The 20,212-nt window shown below is 37.6% G+C and overlaps 1 protein-coding gene across 1 annotated transcript in view; it reads right to left on the bottom strand.

Annotated features, from left to right (window-relative positions):
• Positions 1–1,882: 1,882 nt before the first annotated feature.
• Positions 1,883–20,212, bottom strand: part of RIMS2 (regulating synaptic membrane exocytosis 2) — a 303,972-nt gene continuing 285,642 nt past the window's right edge. Inside the window, 5 exon segments of the mRNA XM_010006466.1 lie at positions 1,883–2,981; positions 3,420–3,559; positions 4,450–4,551; positions 5,289–5,401; positions 6,739–6,880. Of these exon segments, the coding sequence (XP_010004768.1) occupies positions 2,763–2,981; positions 3,420–3,559; positions 4,450–4,551; positions 5,289–5,401; positions 6,739–6,880 (716 nt within the window). The 3' untranslated portion in view covers positions 1,883–2,762.

Genomic DNA, 20,212 nt, shown 5'->3' with positions numbered 1-20,212 from the left:
TGCACCCATTTTCTGTAAAGAAAATGTTTTATTTAAAGTGTTAAATACCATCACCAGAATGAATTTGATTTACATTGGTTGGTGTTCGTTACAGGCCTAACCTGCCCTTTTTTTTTCCCCCAACTGTAAGTCCTTTTAACTTTTTAAAACATACTATGTACAGGACAGCAGTGATCACTGGAATAGTGCTATTTACATGACTAAACCATAAGTAGAGTTGCAGACGTGTGAAAATTAAAAAAAAATACATAATTTTTTTTAAAATAAATACTGCATAATGACAAGTATGTACAAACCTTCCATGCATCATGTCCTTGATTTTAAAATTTGAAATTATATAGGACTATGCATACAAGAATGTGTGAGCACATCTCACAGTGTTAGGAAAATGGTTATGCTTTTTTGTTTAATATCCTAGGGGATATTGTAGACTGCATGTTAGTAGCATTTATTTGCTGCTGGTAGACAGGTGTCTAAGTTATTTCAACAAATATAATTTTACCAGTCTGTCCATTAACTTAGCAAGAATCCATTATATAAACTCTGAAGACAAGACACAATCTTGATTTATATGATATTGCACAAAGTAAAAGGCATTTTAAGTGATACTGTTATTACTTTTGCCTTCTAATGAGGCATTTGCAATTTCTTAATGGGAAACTTTCAGAGATTTTCAAATAAAATCAGAATAATTCTGTGTGGCCTTAAAGGTAAATGTAATGTGTATTTCAAAAGTTATTGCAAGGTTTCAATATTAAACCTTAAATAGGTATTAAAGGCATACAAAGACCCAGAAAAAAAAAGGATAGTTTGGTATTAAATGTTAGCCAGTTACATTCCCTTTAAATAACGTAATTTAATGAGCAGCTTGAACTTGCAGCACCACCCAACGGTAGTTATTGTCCGCTACAAAATACAGGGTTTTGATGATCCATTTACAAAAAACAGGGTTTTGATGATCCATTTACTGCAGTGAGGGCTTTGGTAATGGTGCCAAACAGCTGTCAGAGTGGTACTGATAAGCTTTCTTTAAGGCTATTTTATGAACCATAGATTGACATTTTTCAGACTGATATTACTTAAATCTGTCTTTTGCAACAGAAATGTAGCTTACGAAAATTGAACTTTACAGCAGAACTGTATGAATTAGTAACCTTTGATGTTTTTGTAATCTCAAAAATGTAGCAATTAATATGGTGTAGTGCAAATAAAACTGCTTAAATTTATTTTCTAAAAATCAATGAGGTACTTAATTTTTACTCTTTCCAAAAACCTTCAATAAATGATACTTCCACCTTTGAATGAAAGATGCTGGTGCTGAAAACAAATTTATTGAAGACATCTTACAATGGCCACATGATTCCAGTATTTTGCTGTAGAATTCAATTTGAAGGTGAGAAAAAATGAAAGTAAGTTACCATGCACTGTACAATAAATTGCAAAAAGTTCAAATATCTTCTTTATCAAATACATGCTGAATTACATTAATGTACTCCCAAGCCATGTTGCAAAATCCTTTTCAACATGCTTGAAAAAAAGTAAGTTCTTAAACAATATTTTTCTCAAACAATTCAGAAATGCAGAACAATCTGCAACCCTGAACCAAATATGGGGCATAAGAGAGCAGTAAGTCAAAATGTAGCCATTTTAGAATACGATGATCATCCTGGGAGGTAGAGGGGGAAAAAGAGCAAAAGGAAGAAGGGAGACTGGGAGAAGAGACAGAGAAAGGAGGAGGTAAAAGAAGTGTACAATTTGCACATTATGTCGAACCTTACAAGGCTTGTACCTTTTACATTTAAATAAATTTAATATATTACACTTATTTCTTGTCACATAAACAGAATTTTAAATATTTGCTAGAAATTATTTTTTATTTTTAATATATGTCTGCAAAAATACAGACCATGACTGGTTTAAAGAATGATAAACGTGGTGTGTCTTTGTATCACCCTGTTGCATTCTCTTCCTTTAAAACCATGCACTAGTGAAATTTACTTTTAAAAATAATATAAATTGTTGAAAATGGCTGATTTATTCTTTTTTTTTTTTTGCAAGTTGCAGCCCCAAGAAAATAATTTAAGTTTTCAGCTAAATCTGTGTCCATGCAAAAAAGTTATTTTTTATTTCATACAGTACAGTATATCCACAGAATTTTATTTTTCAGAGAGTTCATCACATCTGGGGTTTCACTGTATCTATAGCTGGAGGTATGAAGCCCATCATTTTGTCTTGAACCTTTTCAATATGACGAGTTTTCAGATCTCAAGCAACTGTTTCAAACAACAGTTGACTTTCCCAGCATCCTTACATTCTTCTTTTTCTTCCAGTGTCTGCTAATCCCGTGACTTGTAACATGGCTTCATGGGAGGGTAACTCCATTTCTGTGGCATAACCAAGCTTTAGGAGGGCAGGGCAGATAACTAAAGAAATGGGAGCAACAAAACAGATTTGCCATTGAAAAGGACTTTTGTTGCATGAAACAGATTGATTCTTTTAGTTTAGTCCATGGCTTCAGATTGGACCAAAATGGAGTGTTCCTGAACTCCAAACCTATCAGTTCTTCATGACTTTAGTCCTTCACCTGAGGGCCTTCCATAGGGCACAATGTGTGCAACTTCCTTGAGAACACAGGATCGCGTTGCAGCCCTAGAAACAGGCTCAGAAGACACAACATTAAGCATGCAGTGTTACCAGGGTTTGCGACCTGTAATTTTATTTTTTTTGTAACGCTGGTTGCTATGACAACAGTTTCACAGCTGCTATGAGCGAGCATACGAAGGTCCTGTTGAACTTTCAAGAGATGATTGGGAAGCTCTTCTAGTGAGAGGAGCTAAAGTTGGGTCTACTAGGGAAGAAGGAGGGAAGAGTTTGAACCATCCAATCACCATGTTGGACAGGTCCAGTTCATCTAAAAGTATCTGTGCCACTCCCATAAAGGATTTGTGATCCATACGTCCATAGTCTCCCCAAACAATTATCTGTTAGCAAAGGAAACAACAGAACAATGTCGGCAAAAATTATGACAGCTTCAACCTGATTCATAAAATGTCTCTGCTATTTAAGTATAATAAGGAATTAGATATTTGACTAATGACATACTTTGCTTCTGTGTACACTAATCACGATACAGCAACAAAAATGAGCTGGGCAGTAACAGAGCAATTATCCATGATGCAAAAGAAAGCCCAGTGAGTGAAGGTGCCCATACATACAGTAGTGGCAAGATAATCTACAGCTAGCTTTTACTCAGAACCTCCTGCTTGCATCAACACTTACTACTGTAGTATTTATCTGTTCAACAAGTATTTGAAATAGCAGAACTCACCAAATGAAGCATGGAAGGAAGTTTGAAACTAATTCTGTGGAAACTGTACAAGTGATGTTTTCAGAGTCAGATGAATATTGATGTGAATTACCTGTAAAACTTTTCCTTGGGGACTTTCTTCAAATGATAGAAGTTGCTGATAAAGTGGTTCCAGCGTTTTTCTTGCTACCTTTGTTTTCTTTTTGGCTATGCAGACTCCATTTTCTAATAGATACACCTTTACGTATGGTGCTTAGAAGAAAGAAAATAAGGAACAGTAAGTAAAGAAGTCAAAATTTTTTGCATAACAGGTGCACTGTTTCATCATCATATGATAAAACCTGCCTTTTACTGGATATATAACTTAAATGAACAAATCTCCACAAGCAACATACATTCACATGCAAAGCATCCATGTATCTTGACTTTTCTCCCTGCTATACTTCTTTCTTTACTTCTTTTCATATGTTTCTTTTGCCATGAAACAATTCAGATTTTGACCTGGAAAAATCAGATATACCTATATATAGTGCCCCTATACTGTACAGTATGCAAAATAGGCCTGTTAAGTAAATGAATTACTTGCATTGACTTTGGTGAGATTTGAATCAATGCTCCAAATTGTTAATAATTTTAAATTATCTACAAGGTGAAAATCAGTGAAAAAAAGACTGACACGATTTCTATTTTGGCAGAAGAGCTTGCTAAAAATATCATTATAGTGTCCTTTTCACATAGTGTTATAGGACATCAGATTATAAAATAAGGAGTAAGTACCAAATACTGGTCTACTTTTCAAGTAGGTATCAACCTATTCCACACCTCCTTATTCACTCTTATCCCTAAGATTCCTATCCCACATCTTCACTACATGCCTTTCTTTCTACCCCATAACCAAGCATGCATTTTTTTATTACTTTAATACTTTTGAGTCTCCTGGTGGCCCAGTGTGATTTTTCTTTTCTTCCTGAAGCAGGGTTGATGTTTTCAATGCTTTATGGAGTGTACAATACCATAACCTACTGATATGTGAATTTCCTAAGAGTTCACCCTAAGTTAAACGGTAAATCCTCAGAAGTCAGGGGTTTGTTAGATTTTTTTTGGTAGAACTGTATTCTTGTTGCTAAGATTCTCTTTCTTACCTGGCAGTGTCTTTGAACCTGGTTTTACAACAAGGCCACGGGCTCGGATTATTTCTACTTCCAGTTGTCCTTTTTTGTCCATCATTCCCACCTGTATATCTCCTAGACAACAAAAAGAAACCCTGGTATTGTAATTCAGAAATAGCTAAATATCTTAAAAGCTATGGGAATTTCTAGGATGAGTATGTGATGACTTGCATGGTCTGCATTCCACCAATTAGTATGATCTAGATTTTAAAACTGCTAGAAAATTTAATACTTATCTTCTTCACTGCTATTTACATTAATAAACAATCCCCCGTGCAGTAACATCTTGTCTCCCATTTCCCATGCACCTATCACTTCAAATAAAATCTTTTTTTTGTCTAATGAATTTCAGACTTAAAAAGGCAGTAAGAGAATTAGTACAAAGCAGCTCTGTAAAACTGTTTGAAATCTGTTCACTATACCTCTAGCTTAAAACTAGATATGAAAAGATAACTTGTGAATATTTAAAAAAGTCTGTAAGCACAATAATAACAAATACGTTGCATCTGAATTTCCATTTTTATCCAATACTATCCAAGAGAAAGGATTGGCTTAAACAGCTACATTTTAAAGACAGAAAACTGAAGAAGACGAAAAAGTGATTTTTTCAAAACACATTTCTACTTTTGAATGTCGTAGTGAGCATCCACAATTAAGTTCAACTTTGGCTGAGGTTATAGTTTTGGTCTTAACTGAGTCGTTCAAAATCACATGGGAAATCCATATATAAAGAATTAGATTCTAGATAATTTCTATGTTCTAATTACCAGACCCAGTAGATTATATCATATTTATAGGACAAAAATCCTTACCCATTGATGGTGTTGCCAAAGTCTGTCGTCCTACAAGCTGAGCAGGACCAAGTCCATCCAGAAAATCACTGAACTGGCTGTCTGCAGCCAACCTCACACCAGGGAAAATCAAACTTAAAAATAATATTGAAAAAACATAAAAAAAAAAACCCTTTGATTTCCCCCCCCCCCCCTTTTTTTTTCCATTTTCTGTATGTTTCACACTTAGCATTTATATTTTTGATACTAGTGCTCATAAGGAATTTACGACACTGTTGAAACAATTACTGTAATTTTAAAAAATTCCCAGTGTTCAACAAGCAGCAATTCAGCGTCCATCATATACACAAACAGGTGATAGAAACACTAATCCTCACTAGGTCTAACATGCACATTAATATTTTTCTGTGATGCTCTTTTCCCAATATACTAAAGACCACTCTTAATTATTGTAGTATTCGTATGATACCAGTTCAGTAGATACTTACTACATGGCCTTACCAGTAATTTAGTTACATGAAGACAAAATTGCTCACATTTCTTAGTCAACATTAACTCAATGTCTGACTGTTAAAAGTATGCAGTGAAATTATGACATTAGACTGATTACTGGTCACTATTTCTAAAAGTACCTTTAAAAATCAGCATTAATGATAAACATTTTGCTAGAAATGTCTTTGAGAATAGCATATATAATTATTCATTATTATGCATATAATTAAGCATATAATTATTCATTATTATTCATTGTGGCAATCGACCAAAGTAACATAAAATTCAAAATCTTGCCATAAATTATCTATGACCCATTACAAGGCAACAAGAACTAATGAGATTTATAATGACCAACCATAAATAACTGTCCATTCCAAGGGCATATAGTGCATCAACTTGGACATGTAAGAGACATTATCCAGTATAGGCATATTGTGAATACCACGAATAAATCTATTCACAGTAAATTTTTTCTGGGCAATGTCTTGGACATACCACTCAGAAGTCTTTAATTTGGGCTTTTCTGAAAAGCATGACACATGACACTTCTTCCCAGATCATTTTTTCAAGTTTAATTAACAGAGTTTCTGAAAAATTCTTGAGCCCTGTGAAAAGCTCTGGAAATGCTTTGCACTGCAAAGCACAGTTGTATGTGAGGTGTTTTCAGAAGAGAAACTGTCCTTTTCTGTGTTCTACCCAGTGCTCTGTGCCTGCTGCCCCACCTGCCACACCACCCACTGAGCCTCTGACCCACCAAGTGCCTTTATCGCAGCACTGCAGAAATTATTCTCATCATTCCTGCACCAACAATGGGAGACTCTTTTGGTTACACAGGAAGATGGGCTTGGTCCATTAATGACACTAGCTTGTGAAGGGAATTCTGGACTAACAGGACCTACAGTGCTCACCTCACTTTTGTCTAACTACCATTTTCATGGAGAAACATCAGGTAACCACAGTAATAGCTGCTGCTTACTTTCCCTCAGAGCTGTAGCTGTTCATGCTCCCATCTGTCGACTCCCGGCTGGCCTGACGGGTCATCCAGTTCCTCATCTCCACAGCCAGCCCTGTCTCAGTGCTCCTCTGGACGGTGCTCCGCAGCTTCTTGCCCCCTGCCTCTGTGGAGAGAAAAGAGAAGCCCCCGTGGCACCAGAAGTGCTGTGGCAGCTGGGTGGCCCTGGGGGACACTGCTGCCATGGCACACCACTGCTCACCACGGCAGAAACACTCCAAGCCAGAAATTACTGACTTGTACCAAATCTTCCATTTTAAAATTACTGGGTTTTTTAGTACTAGGCAAACAGCACCGTAAATCTACATTACAGGACCCTGGCTCTGTCTCCACCTGCTTTCCAAGGGCAGACAGCATATGCACGACTCAGGATGAAGGTAAGCAGATTTACACTATCCTACACTCGTGTGTTTAAAATCTGTTTTCTCTGGATGAACGAACTCTCCTATAAATTCAATTAAAATGTTACCATTATGTCAAAACCTACCATGTCTGAGGAACATTCTAATTAAGATGAATTATTTGATTTAAAAACATTTGGTCATTATCTGCTAAATCAAGTTACAGATATCCTTTAGTGAGGACAGTAAATAACAAATAAAGAACTGTTCCTATTGTTTCCTCCCTATTCACACTCTTCTCATTTCACTAGGTGCTTTGAGTTATTTAAAAAATACAGCATATGTCAACCTCAAAGGGTACTGATTTTTGAACCTTCTTGTGTAGTTTAATATTATTTGCAAATAATATTAAATTCCCAAATAGCTGGGAATCAGACAAGAAAATAAATACTCAAAGGTCAATACAGTAGCATTTTAGTGTAGGAATTTTGATCAAGACCTAAGCTAGAAGACATATTGAAAGTGCCACCAAAAAAAACCCATAAAACACAAAACTGAGTGGGAAAAAAATCCTCATCTTTTCTTTCATGAATAAGACAGCCATTCCATGTCATCTCTGATTTTAAATGCTGTTCCCTGCAATGGTGCAGGGAAGTCTGTATTGCAATTTCCTTTATCTGTTCGATGGATAAAAGCCCCTTGACTTCAGAACAGAGACATGTGGTGTACTGATAATATAAAAGAGCAAAAACTCTACATGTACATGACACCAAATGATACCAAAATTCTTAAGAATTGATACAACCTGGCCCTCATCTGCTGTTGTTTCTAGCCTCCGCTACCCTTTCACCACCTCTGGCTCATCACATTCCAGAAGGCAGAAGAACTGCAGGACCTGTAGAGTTGGTGAAGCTCTAGGGCTTTGAGAAAGGAAATGAGCAAGGAAAGGGATTGTCCTGGGATAAGGACCCTCACCCTGAGGGGGACATTTGAGCACAAGGGCTGGCTTAGAGTAAGAGGATCTGCAGCCTCAGACAGGGAATAGGAGAGAGGCATTGATTTCAATGTCCTCATTCAGTGTCCCCCTGTCCTACAGGCTGCAGTGGGTGTTGAAGCATACCCCAGGTTATCCAGTCAGGGGGAATATCAGGTCAGATAAAGAACAGGAGTTTTAGTGAAGTGGGAAATGGATACCGAAACCTCCTTGAAAACCCACTGGCCTGTTGTCAAGAAAGATTTTATAACATTGCAATATTTAGCAGTAGTGAAACATTTCTACAGCAGTAACATGAATGGTTCCAATACTGTTGCTTATTACAAGCCTTCTTTGCATTCTTTAAGACCATAACTTTTGATCAGTAGATTAAAAATAACAGAAGCCATAATTTTGCTCTAGAACTTCAGCTACCCATATGAATTTAGTACCCAACAGACTGAAATAATTTTTTTACTATGACAAAACTACTTGTGAAAATGTCTATCAATATCTGGTACAACAAATACAAACAAAAAAGATACAAGGCTAACATGACATATGAAAAATGAAGGACAGAAGTCAATAATTTCATTTCTATTGGGTTGTAGTGTTCCAAGTCTGCTGGTTTCATTTTTATATTAAACTAATTACAGTTGTCAACTGATTTCCAACAGTGGTCTAGAGTTGTTCTAAAATCCAGTCACCCATATCAAAGAAATATTAGCAGAAAAAAATATAAAAAGTGCTAGAGTTTTGCAGAAAAGGTACAGTGTGTCATAGTTACATGTGAGAGGCACACAACTCCTGAAGCTCCATGCTTTTTCATTACAGTATTGTTACAGGATATTGCTCTTCCATTGTAAGAGCTCTTTTCATTAGTAAGCATTCATTTTTTTTCAGTCTTGTTGAATGATGGTCATTCTTGGTTCACGGTGGCAAACCTGAATCCTCTCACTCAAATTTAACAGAACACCTGTTAAATCATGCATGATTCTTTAATCTTTTAATACCATACCTTTCAAAGCTATTGGGGTTTGGGTTAAGTATGAGTTTTACTTTCCTACATTTATTTTAACTGAAATAAGTGCTTCGTTCACATGACAACAGGCTGACAGCTCAGAAGATAAAACCTTGATACAGTACAAAGTTAGGCTAGCATAGTATATCCAACTTTTGGGTAAGTGTGATCATAAACTAATTCTTTTGACCTTAACACTGAATTTAAGGAGGGCTGAAAGGAGGCTATAACTACTTTAATAACAGAGCTCTCTGATAGTCCCAAAAGATAAAGGTCTGACCTTTCAGCAAGAAGGCTCCTAATCATGATGTTGATGCCTCTTGAAATAAGAACAGAGGATTTAACAGCAAAATGGCAATTTGGAATAGCAGTCAGAAGCCCCAGTTCACAGACATGACACCTGAGCCATTGCCTGAGAGATGAACATTCTTTCCAGTTAAGCTTGGCTAAACTATAATAATACACGTAAGAAATACCTACACTTGATTGCCCACAAACCTAGCAATACATTGGTTCCTGGAAAAACATCATAAATAAAGTATAATCCCACAATTCCTCAAACTACTGAAAAAAAAAAGATCGTGTATATATATAAAATCCATTATTTCTACTTCATAAATTCAGCATTTAAATAGTTAAAAAGTTGTAAGTAGCAATGAAAATGCAAAGTAGTTGCTTGAAGAAATATTCTTTGGTGCTATACTTTTGAGCTGTAGCTGGTGGAAGGTCTGACTGAAGGTCTTACCAGTCCAGTAAATCCAAACTGTTTTTCACCATCCCTGCCTAGAAATGAAAACCTCCTCAGTTGTGCAGATTTAACTAGTTGGGTAGCTGCATTCTGTACTGGACCCAGCTCTAAAGGAACAAACCAACAATATGTTTTAAAGTTGTTCTTGTTCTTTTACAACAGATCATTTCCTAGAAACACTTGTGAAAACATAGTTGAATGAGCAAAGGTGAGGTGATGCTAATCTCTAGGCAGATCACAGGATCACAGAAAGTTAGGGGTTGGAAGGGACCTCTGACGATCACCAAGTCCAACCCCCCTTGGCAGAGCAGGGGAACGTGGGAATGCATCTGCCACTAAAACAGAAATAAATATATAAGTGGTGCCACTGTAGAAGTGAGGGTTCGTTTGATAATCACAAAGTATTTGCTCATACACACTCAACTCATGCACACTGTTTTCAATCCTACCAAATGAAAGGATGTGGAAACAATGGTCTAGTATTGTCCTTTGTTGCTAAATATGTTGCTGACCACCTACACTGAAAATCCCTTTACTCACAATTTCCTAAACTCTAGTAAAGAACATTGAAAATAATCTCAATTCAAATTAGGGTAATCTAATTGCCCTAGAAAGAAGAAACTTCTCTCAAGTCCCCATCACAAAATATGGAATATATTATCTGAAAAACACTAGTTCGGATTTTTGCAGCCATATTGTAAGGAGTGGAATAAATTAACATAAATAATTGCTTTGACATTTATGAAAGCACACTCATTCTTACAGTTAATCACACTGGTAATTTAACTAATATGGTTACTGCAAATAGACTCCACAGGCCACATTTTTTAAATTACACATGAAATTATTTGTTCCCACAATTTGGGAGTGCAAATCACTAGCAAATTAGGGATGCAAAACTACTGATATGATCTTCAATATCAGGTATTTTCAATATCAGGACAAGTCAAAAACTGCAGTGAATGCAACAGATGACTTTCTGTGACACAAAATCTGCCTCTGGTGGAGAGAAGAAGAGCTTTCAGCTTGCTCTCAGAAAGAGCTTCCCACAACAGTTCACAGACCCCCAAGAGGGGACAACAAGGGGACACTGCTGGCATAGGCAGAAGCAGGCTGGCTATGCCACTCCCCACCCAGGTGGTATGTGACCTCTTGGTAGGACTTGCACTGTGTACAGAGGAGCTGTTACTTTGGAAACACACTTAAGCTCTTCAGGTGCCTCTTCTCTGCTCTTACCACCTCACCAAAGAGACTGCATTAAAGCTGCTTCAGTACTCTCATTTGAACTCAAGAGTTATCTCCATAAAGAGAATAAACTGACTTTATGTGACGATTTTTCAAGATTGAAGCTCTTTACATATCTAGAGATCTGCTCTGGGCATGTTAAGAACAGACTAGATAAAATCATCAGAGACAAGCTAAGACCATTTGAGCGTACCTAAGAAAAGGGGGACAGGGTAGATCTCTAATTCCCCTGCAGTTCTGTGCCTGGAACAGCCCAGGTTTTGACCACCTTGAAGCACTGCTGGGAGCCCAAGCTGAGCTGTTTCTTTCCTTGTCTGACCCACAGACCTCAAGCAGTAAATATGGATTAGGATCCACTAATTTAAGCAGGATTTAGAAAACCCAGATTCCACTGTCACCTCAGTTTGAGAAGTTTTCAGCCACCAAGTCCCAGAGGCCAGTGCTAACCCCCAGCTTAGGAAGTGTTGTGTTACAGTCCTTCTGATGAACTTTTTTCATAGTGCATCTATGAAGCCCAAAGAGCATTTGTAGGGCCAGGAAGAAACTGTAACCTGGGGCTTTCCCTTACTTTGCACATGTAACAAAGAAGGGAAGACTTGTGTTCCAGTTTCTGGTCCTATGAGTATCTGAATGTAAAACACTTGAGAAATTCTGACTGGGATGGGAATGGCCTGCCTTGACAGCTTAAAGCCAAGCTGCTTTCAGCAAGGAAGCCCTTCAGTATGGCTAACAGCCAGGTTTGGCAAGTCTGAGAGGGCCTGGACTGACAGCCTTCAGTTTGCACTATGTATTTTTACATTTGTTGGGAGGCCTCACTGGTTTTTCACTTTCAGTCAAGAAATACTCCTTCACTCTTGTCTTATTCCTTTCTGTTTCCTCCCCTTTCTTTCCTCTGGCCATACTGGAAGTATGGTTAATTAAGATTAAGGTTAATTAAGACAGCACCTAAGAAAAAGTGAAAGAAAGAGAGAAATGAATGAAGTAATCAGCTTCAAAACTCTTGCTTGACTTCTGGTCAAAGGCTGATATAGCTTTTGGGTCCTATTCTTGAGACACCCCATATACAGGATCCAAGAGGCAGCCATCATGACTCTCATTTTTTACAGGGATATAAAGCTTTGGCCAGATTGCAGCATCCTTTGTCTGCATTTAACTTCCCTTTCCTAGCAAGGCTGGTTGTACGTTCAGTCTGGAAAAGATCACCTGCCTTGTTGTGGCCACATGATGTGAAGTCAGTTTACCACACTCTGCTCACAAGCAATACTGTGGTTTAAGGCAAGCACCTGCTCCTTATTCTCTCCCATTTTTAATGTGTTTAAAGTTGTATTTTGCCACTTAATTTCACTGCTGTGCTAATGTCCATTCTTCAGTCCTAACTGACCCTTCAGCACATTCTTAAGAGCATTAGGAAACAGAAATGCTTTTGGCTGCTTGGGACATCCATCTGTTTAAGCTTTCCAACACTTGCAGTCCCAAAAGTTTTTGAAACATTTTTACTAGACTGAAGTGTTAACAAAGAGCTATTTTTCTACATACATGATAATTACTTAATGTTCCTAAAATTCCAGTATCCCCTGTATTATTATGCAGAATCACTACTGAACATGCTACATGTAAAAAGGACAAATATCTGACAGTTTAGAGCTTGGTTTCAATACCTGTGCTATGTAGCACTCCCTGGAAATCCCAATTAAGTATATACAGAATCACAGCACAGAGTTTTGCCACTGGACGTTGCTTTGACAAGGAATTTACTCCTGATATCAGACAACCAATGGACTAGGAGCTCCCCAGGGAATCAAAACTAAGTAACTGCAGCTGTAAGCATGTGTTAGAACTGATGTGATTTCCATTTTTCATTTGGTTACTTGGCTATCACTATATAACAACAAACTGTCTATGCTGATCTGGTTGGATCCTTTGTTTTAAAGATGTTGATTACAGATCTTTATTGTAATACACATTAAGAAAATTAATATTTTTAATAGTTTTAGTCACCTATTTGACCCAAGAGAGATCAGGATGTCTTTTATGTTTATGCTATATTTCAAATGTATGACTGCAGGGCTAGAGAAACGTTTTCTTCAGATTTGCATAAGATGTATCTCCAAGTCAGCTTCTATACTAAGGTTTACTGTAGTAGTAAACTACCCCTTGGCCAGCCAGTTCAGCTGGAGATCCTTAAAGTTTTGAATCTAACTTAGAAAAGTACTGTTGCACACTAAATGTCTCACTTAGGGGATTTAAAAAAAAACACTAGTTGTGATGCAATATAAAAACAGCAGACATCAGATGCAGAATTAATGTTATCCTAATTACTTTTATTTAGAAATGTCCAACACCTGACAGTAAGATGTGAAACCAGAGCACAACTGCATGCACCCACTCAGACCTTCTCAGCCCTCCTGCGGAAGTTTCTGCTTCTGTTACTCATAGGGCCATCAGTTTTCTAAATGCAGTCAGAGAAGGTACCGGCCAAAAGCCTCACACAATTGCTGTCATACTGAACACAGAGATATGACGAAGAAGAAGCACATGGCTTTGCAGTCCACAGCTGCATGTCCCACGTGCCAAGTGTCCTGAATGAACAGCTTTTCAGGAACTCTCATTTAGATCAGTTACCATCTGCACATAGACAGATGTTCTTATCATTTGAATATAACAGGTCTGACTGTGCATATTTAATGCGTGTGTCAAAGCAGAATGAAACCATTTTATATCCAGTCTGTACATCCTGTACAACAATCTACAGGACTACAAAAAGCACAAGGCAGTGGGAAATCAGTCTCATCCCCAAGCTATTAAAATCCTGAAAAACAGAGCAAGCAATTCTGTGGAATTACATTCTAATTTTATATACCATTTACATAAGGACTCACTAAATAGGTACATATCCTCACCACAAGGAATCTTTAAACCCAGTCTTCGATTTTGCCAATGATGAAGGATGACCAACTTAAGTAAAAAAATAAAATAAAATCACTGTAGTTTTAAGTGATAAAGTTTTATGTTTATACACATATTTAATTTTCTGGATGTATAGCATTCATATGCTATTATTAATAATTATTCCATGCAATGCCAAGAGCAGATTTAAAGTTTTTAAATATTTAAGAGTATATATATTAAGATAATATGCAATATTATCTAATATAATATTATCTAATTATGCAATAATCACAGCAACATCATTTTTTAACCCAGCCTTGATTATTTCCAGCATAGCCAGGGTCATTACACAGACTATCAGACGGATCTATGCAGCATCTTTGAATGATGTAGCAAGTGTGTTCAAACAATTCAACACCCTCTATTAGGGCTTAATGAGATAGATGGTGCCAAGTAGTTGGATGGCTACTGAGATTACACAAATTAGAAACAGTTCTTCCTCCTAGCTTTGTCTAAGATGAGTAATGATACTATGCAAATATAATTATTTAAATAACCATGGTTCCCAAAACTCTGAGCAAATTTCACACTGTAATTACCCGTTTTCAAGCTTCTGCTGTTAAATATTTACCTCTCCAAATGAAACAACAGCAACACAGCATGCCACTGCTCTGACTACACTGCTGACCTTGCCACTGAAAAAAGACAATTACAGCATGTAGATATAAATGAAGACAGGTTTTTTCAGTTTTATCTTGGTACCACTAGAGAGGAAACATGTCATATATTGTAGCTTCACTGCTGCTATTATAGCCACACCTGAGTCATCTGGTAGCTATTCAGGTACAGGCTGCAGTGGAAGTAGAAGCTCAGAAGAGAGATACAAGAAATACAGCTTTAGAACTCTGATAGGCATTTCCATCATATAGTCAGGCTGAAGTATGTTGTACTTTGAATGTCAATCTTCCTACAGTCTCTTCTACTTTCCTCTGTCGATTTTCCAGCAGTTTACCAGAATACATGTGTGTTGTTAAAGTCACACTCTTTACCAGCAGCAGTACAGCCTTTTCTGTGCTTTTCTAAAAGGTCTTACGCACCGTGGCACCTACATCTACTTCATTAGTATAGTACCTGAGTGTAATTGGTAAAAACACTTGGGACTGGAAAGAGAGATGCAAATTGCTGGAAATTACTTCTGCTTTACCTCCAGCCTGGAGTCAGCCTGAGCAGCTGCAGGAGTGGGAGAGACCCTGCCTCACTGGACTGATGGAGAGGCTGCCTCAGCTCAGCCCCTGAGAAACTTCCTAGCAGCAAACATAAAATATTGGTTATAAACCTAAATGTCATACAGATGCTGTATGGAATTATTACTGTTGTTAGTCCATATTCAGAGTGATGTTTATCCTTTAAGATGAGCCACTCCATTATTGCACGAGACACACAACAATCTCTGGCGTGTGAGCATCAATCAAGCCAAGGTCTTTAAAGCTTCACCCATTACAGTAGATATCCTGCCACAGGGCAGTATATCCTTCTTTCATATTCCACCTTATTCCACCTCTGCCTATGAACATTCCACATAAACAAGGTCATCTTTACCACCAAGGCCATAAAGTAGGCCAGCTCCCTCAATAAGATGCAGTTATTCTCATTTTCTTCATTGCCTGATACTCCTACTATTACTTTATTCTTTTTAAGAGGATAATTTTAAAGCATAACTACTCCATGTGCAAGATTCTCTTCACTTTAGTAATTACTGTGTTAATGAATTTATTGTTACTACTTCCCTCATGCTCTATTTCTGGTTAGATTATTGTTGGCTTGGTATTGTCTGCTGGAACCTCCAGAGGGACAGTGGGATTTGGTGGCCTAACCACAGGAACAGAATCCAGGAACTGCCAAGCTTGATTCCAGCTCTACTAACGAGCAAATGATTAATCTGTGAGAAATGCCACTGAAGCCAATAATAGCGTTCCACTGAGCACTTCGGTTTACCTTTAAATAACTCCTGATCCATCACTCACTAGCATCAGTGGCAACACTCCTTCCAATATCTGTGTGGGATAGAACAACCCCTTGAGCAATTTTCCCAGATAGGTATCAGCCAGGTGACAGGAGCGTATAATGTGCTTCTGCTCCTGCGGAACTACAGCAATACTGAGATACTTACTTTGGTAGACATCAATATGCAAAACTGTAATGTATCCTCTCCTCAGCTAACATAACTAATTCTTGCTATTTTTGGCATGATTGTCTTGGACTCAAGAACATTCTATGGCTTTTTTTTTTTTTTCCAATTGCCTTTTGTTTTTCTAACATACTGGGAGACCAAGATGCTTTCCAGCTCTTTTTGAATTAATTTATGTCTTAAATTATCATAAATCATCTCTTGAATTGTCTTCAGCACCTGCAAAGCATTTGACTTTCCCCCTGAATCTCATAGCTTCACTACCACCCAAAAACTTTGGCTAAAGAAGACATTAAATTGAATTATGCCTCCTTTTGGAGGGCTTAGCTCTCCATACAGACCCTGCCATGACTTGCAGTTCTGTAATTGCACTCCTGGCAACCTGATATTAAATGGTTTATATCAACATCTCAGTCTAAATGCAAATCAGAAGTGAATGTAAATAAAGTATAAAAAGGAAACTGTAGCTCAAATTTATTACAGCAAACAATGCACACAGTGTAATTTGAGGAAGAACTAAATTAATAGTCTCACTCATAAAAACAGATGTAGACTTTCTAGTGACGACATGCGATCCGAGCCTCTTTTCCTTCTCAGTGCATGTTGGATAGCTGTAATTCTTCTCCAGTAACCTTCTTACCCATAAGAATTCACTTGCTCCAGCCCAATTCCCAGTTTTCCACAGGAAAGTTTAGTCATCTCAAAACACTACTTTTAAATATATTATGTGCATGAAATTTTGCATTATGACTACACAGACATCTTTAAAGGACATCACACACATTTACTTTGGAAATTCCTCGGTCTTTCGAATTTATTGAAAACATTTCCTTTAATTTCAACAACAACAGGATTTTGGACAAAATGTGAGGCTTGAGATGCTTCAAGAGCATTCAGATAGGTACTCATTTGACTTCTGCTCCTACACTTCTTCAATAAATTCCATGTTCCCAGCATTATTCTATGCCAATTCTCACTTTACTATGCAGGCTGGATGCTTTATCATCAAATAATCTAACAAAAATGCAAAAGACACCCTTTAATAACCTTGACACTTTGAAAACTTTTCTCAGCTTCCTATCAGTTCTATGTGTGCACATGCACACATGCTAGAAATAAACTGTTGATGAAAATGTTTTTTCAATACCTTTTATTAGACACAGCTAAGAATACTTAACTCCTTTAAAAATAATGAATGTGAATAAGCTTGAAAGACTCAGTCTAAGTGATCAGCAAGTCAGAAATGCTAGAGTGAGTATCAGTTCCCTGGCCAACCATGGCAAGTTCAGGCCTATACATAGCAAGTTCATGGTTCCCAACTGGAAAACTGCAGCCTTTCCACAGCTCACTTCTTCAGTACATTACAGCTTGGCTTCCAGGGCTTAATATATCGCTTTCTTTAATCCACTGACACTCAAATGTATCTTCTCAATCATTGTGTTCAAATGTAGATTCTAAAACTTTTCTTGTTAAAACATTGTATTGAGTTACTTACTATTCAGTTACTTCTGACCTTGTCAGTACTCGTATTCCTTCATACTCAAAGATATATCTATGGACCAGTGTCTTCTTTTCAACACCTAATGACCAAAGTCTTCAAGAAAATATCATTAATAAATGCCTCAATAACTCATGTTTTCTATTTGGATTAAAAATGCGATTGAATGGGAAATGTAAAAGCATCCCTGTAGTAGGTTATCTTCTTTTAACCTATCCATTGTACACAGAAACAACTATGTCTTGAGGATGGATAACTTATCAAGTGGGTTTAACATCTATCTTTTTCAGATTAAACTGTAAAAGAGCATGAAGTATGTGAACATGGAAGCGCATGTACCAAGCCCACCTAAGGACACTAGTGGTGCATAAATGTTCTTACGTAGAAGTACTTAGAAGAAAACAAATTCCAAACTGAGTGCAGAGGTAACTTGCCAACTAAAAACCCGACACATTTTTTTCTCTCTAATCCCAGTGACAGCACTTGGGAAAAGAGCTTTGGCTGTCATGCCTGTCATTCCCTCTGTAACCTGGTAAGCCTGACATCTGAGGTAACAGAAACCCAGCTCCATAAAAATGGCATAGCAATTATATCTCTATTTTTTCACTGGAATTATATGAAATGCATTTTCAAGTACAGCCTACATTTAATAGGATTAGATAACATAAATTGACACACAAAAAAAAAAAAAAAAGTGTACTTTTAAAAACACTTCTGTTTAAGTAACTTTCCAGCACAAACTAAATAAATAATTAAAAATACACTTAAATTAACAGGTATTTCCCTACTGACTTCCATACATGTTATATTTCTTTGAACCAGTGAACATTTTTAAACATACACAGATTTCAACTGAGGAATAAGTTAAGTGTTCCCTAGAGAAGTAAACGGAGCAGAACTAAACAAAGACAGACTGATTTCACACAGCATTAATGCAGTTATTGTAACTAAAAATCAGGACTGAAAAGACAACTATTCTGGAATGCTAGAGAAAAAGCCTTTAAAGAATACATAAGCACATTTAGCCTAATTTATTGTACTTTCAGTGTTTTAAAAATGTGTGTTTTCAGCCCTAGTGCTTATTAGTATGTCAAAAGATTAAAAGTGCACTCTGAAGCCCACCCTGCAGTCCACTGCCAATATTTTGCAGTTCACTTCATTGTTCACGGCATTTCCCCTCATGGAGCAGCTCTCTCGTCACTATGGAAAGTGACCAGCCCCAGAACAGGGTCCAAGGGAGAGGCAAGGGACCTTGGCACTGGCATCAGAAAAGGAAAGGAGCTTTGGAGAAGAGACTTCAAGCACTGTTGCACATTAAAAGATACATTAAGATGTGTACAGAGTGGGGACAAACATTCACCCCTGAACTCTCAGCCCAAGATGTGGAAGGTGATAAAAGCATGTGCAGGTATTTTAAATACAGATTATGAATGGTGTGCACACATAGCTGATACATATTTGTCCAGTGGCATTGTAGAAATACAAGGATCTTAATTTGACATTGCTCAAATCTACTGAAGGTGCTTAATTAATCTTAATGAAATTTAAAATCTTGAATTAATTCTGATAAACACTAGGAAGACCGTAAGTTTATTCTTTATGTAAACATACTTAAACACACCAGGTAATTTTCTTTACAAAACTAATATTTCAAAACAATCTCATGAAACTCAAGTTCTGATCTGGGTAGAGTTTGGTGCCATGCTTAACTACACATGCACATTTGTTACAAACATTCCAAATAGTAAGTGGAACTTCTTATTTTTCAAGGTTTTTGACAGCTAGCTAAGGTTTTGTTATTTTCTATTTATTTGGTGTGGGTTGCTTTTGGGGTTTTTTTTGTGGTTTGTTTGTTTTGTTTGTTGCTGGGGTTTTTTTGTCTGGGTTTTGTGGGTTTTGTTTTGTTTATATATATATATATACTTTTTTTTTTTTTTTCGCCACGGTTATACAGAAAATCCATTGTATTTCTCTTCTTCGTTATGTGCAGTTCTGGACCTGCAACAAATACACGGAAATTACCCTGGCTGTACTTAACATTCATGAGTAGAGATTAACTGTGCAAGAGACCGGTGAGGTCTCGGAGCACCCACAGCCCTGCACCCACGCTGCCGTGCCTAAGAACAAGTTAACCAGAGCCGGTATTTAATTGCTCGAACGTGGCGTTCTTTGTAAATTATGTTGCAATAACTGACAAGGGACACCTGAGCAAGTCCATGGACTGTCAGAAAACAGCCCGTCAGGAACCGTGGTTTGTTTCCCTTATGAATGAGCAAGAAAACGGACAGACCCTCTTACCCCCTTTCCTTCCAACACACCCAAAACTTAGCGAGTAACCTCCTTTCCAAAGCGACGACCAACACCATCTTGCAAATCACACCTCCTTCTCCAGTTACAGGCACCGAGTTACCAGCCCCTGTCCCATCACACGCAGGAGCCGCGTCCCCGCTCCGAGCCCCGCGCTCGGCACCGCCGGGAGGTGCCCGCAGCGACCCGCGGGACCCCGGGCCCCTCCGCCCCGCTCCGCTCCGCCCC

This window comes from Chaetura pelagica, unplaced genomic scaffold, assembly GCF_000747805.2.
Source record: "Chaetura pelagica isolate M959 unplaced genomic scaffold, ChaPel_1.0 scaffold76, whole genome shotgun sequence".
Taxonomy (NCBI): Eukaryota; Metazoa; Chordata; class Aves; order Apodiformes; family Apodidae; genus Chaetura; species Chaetura pelagica.
Note: the sequence above shows the minus strand (reverse complement) of the source record. Positions and strands in the feature narration are given on the sequence as shown.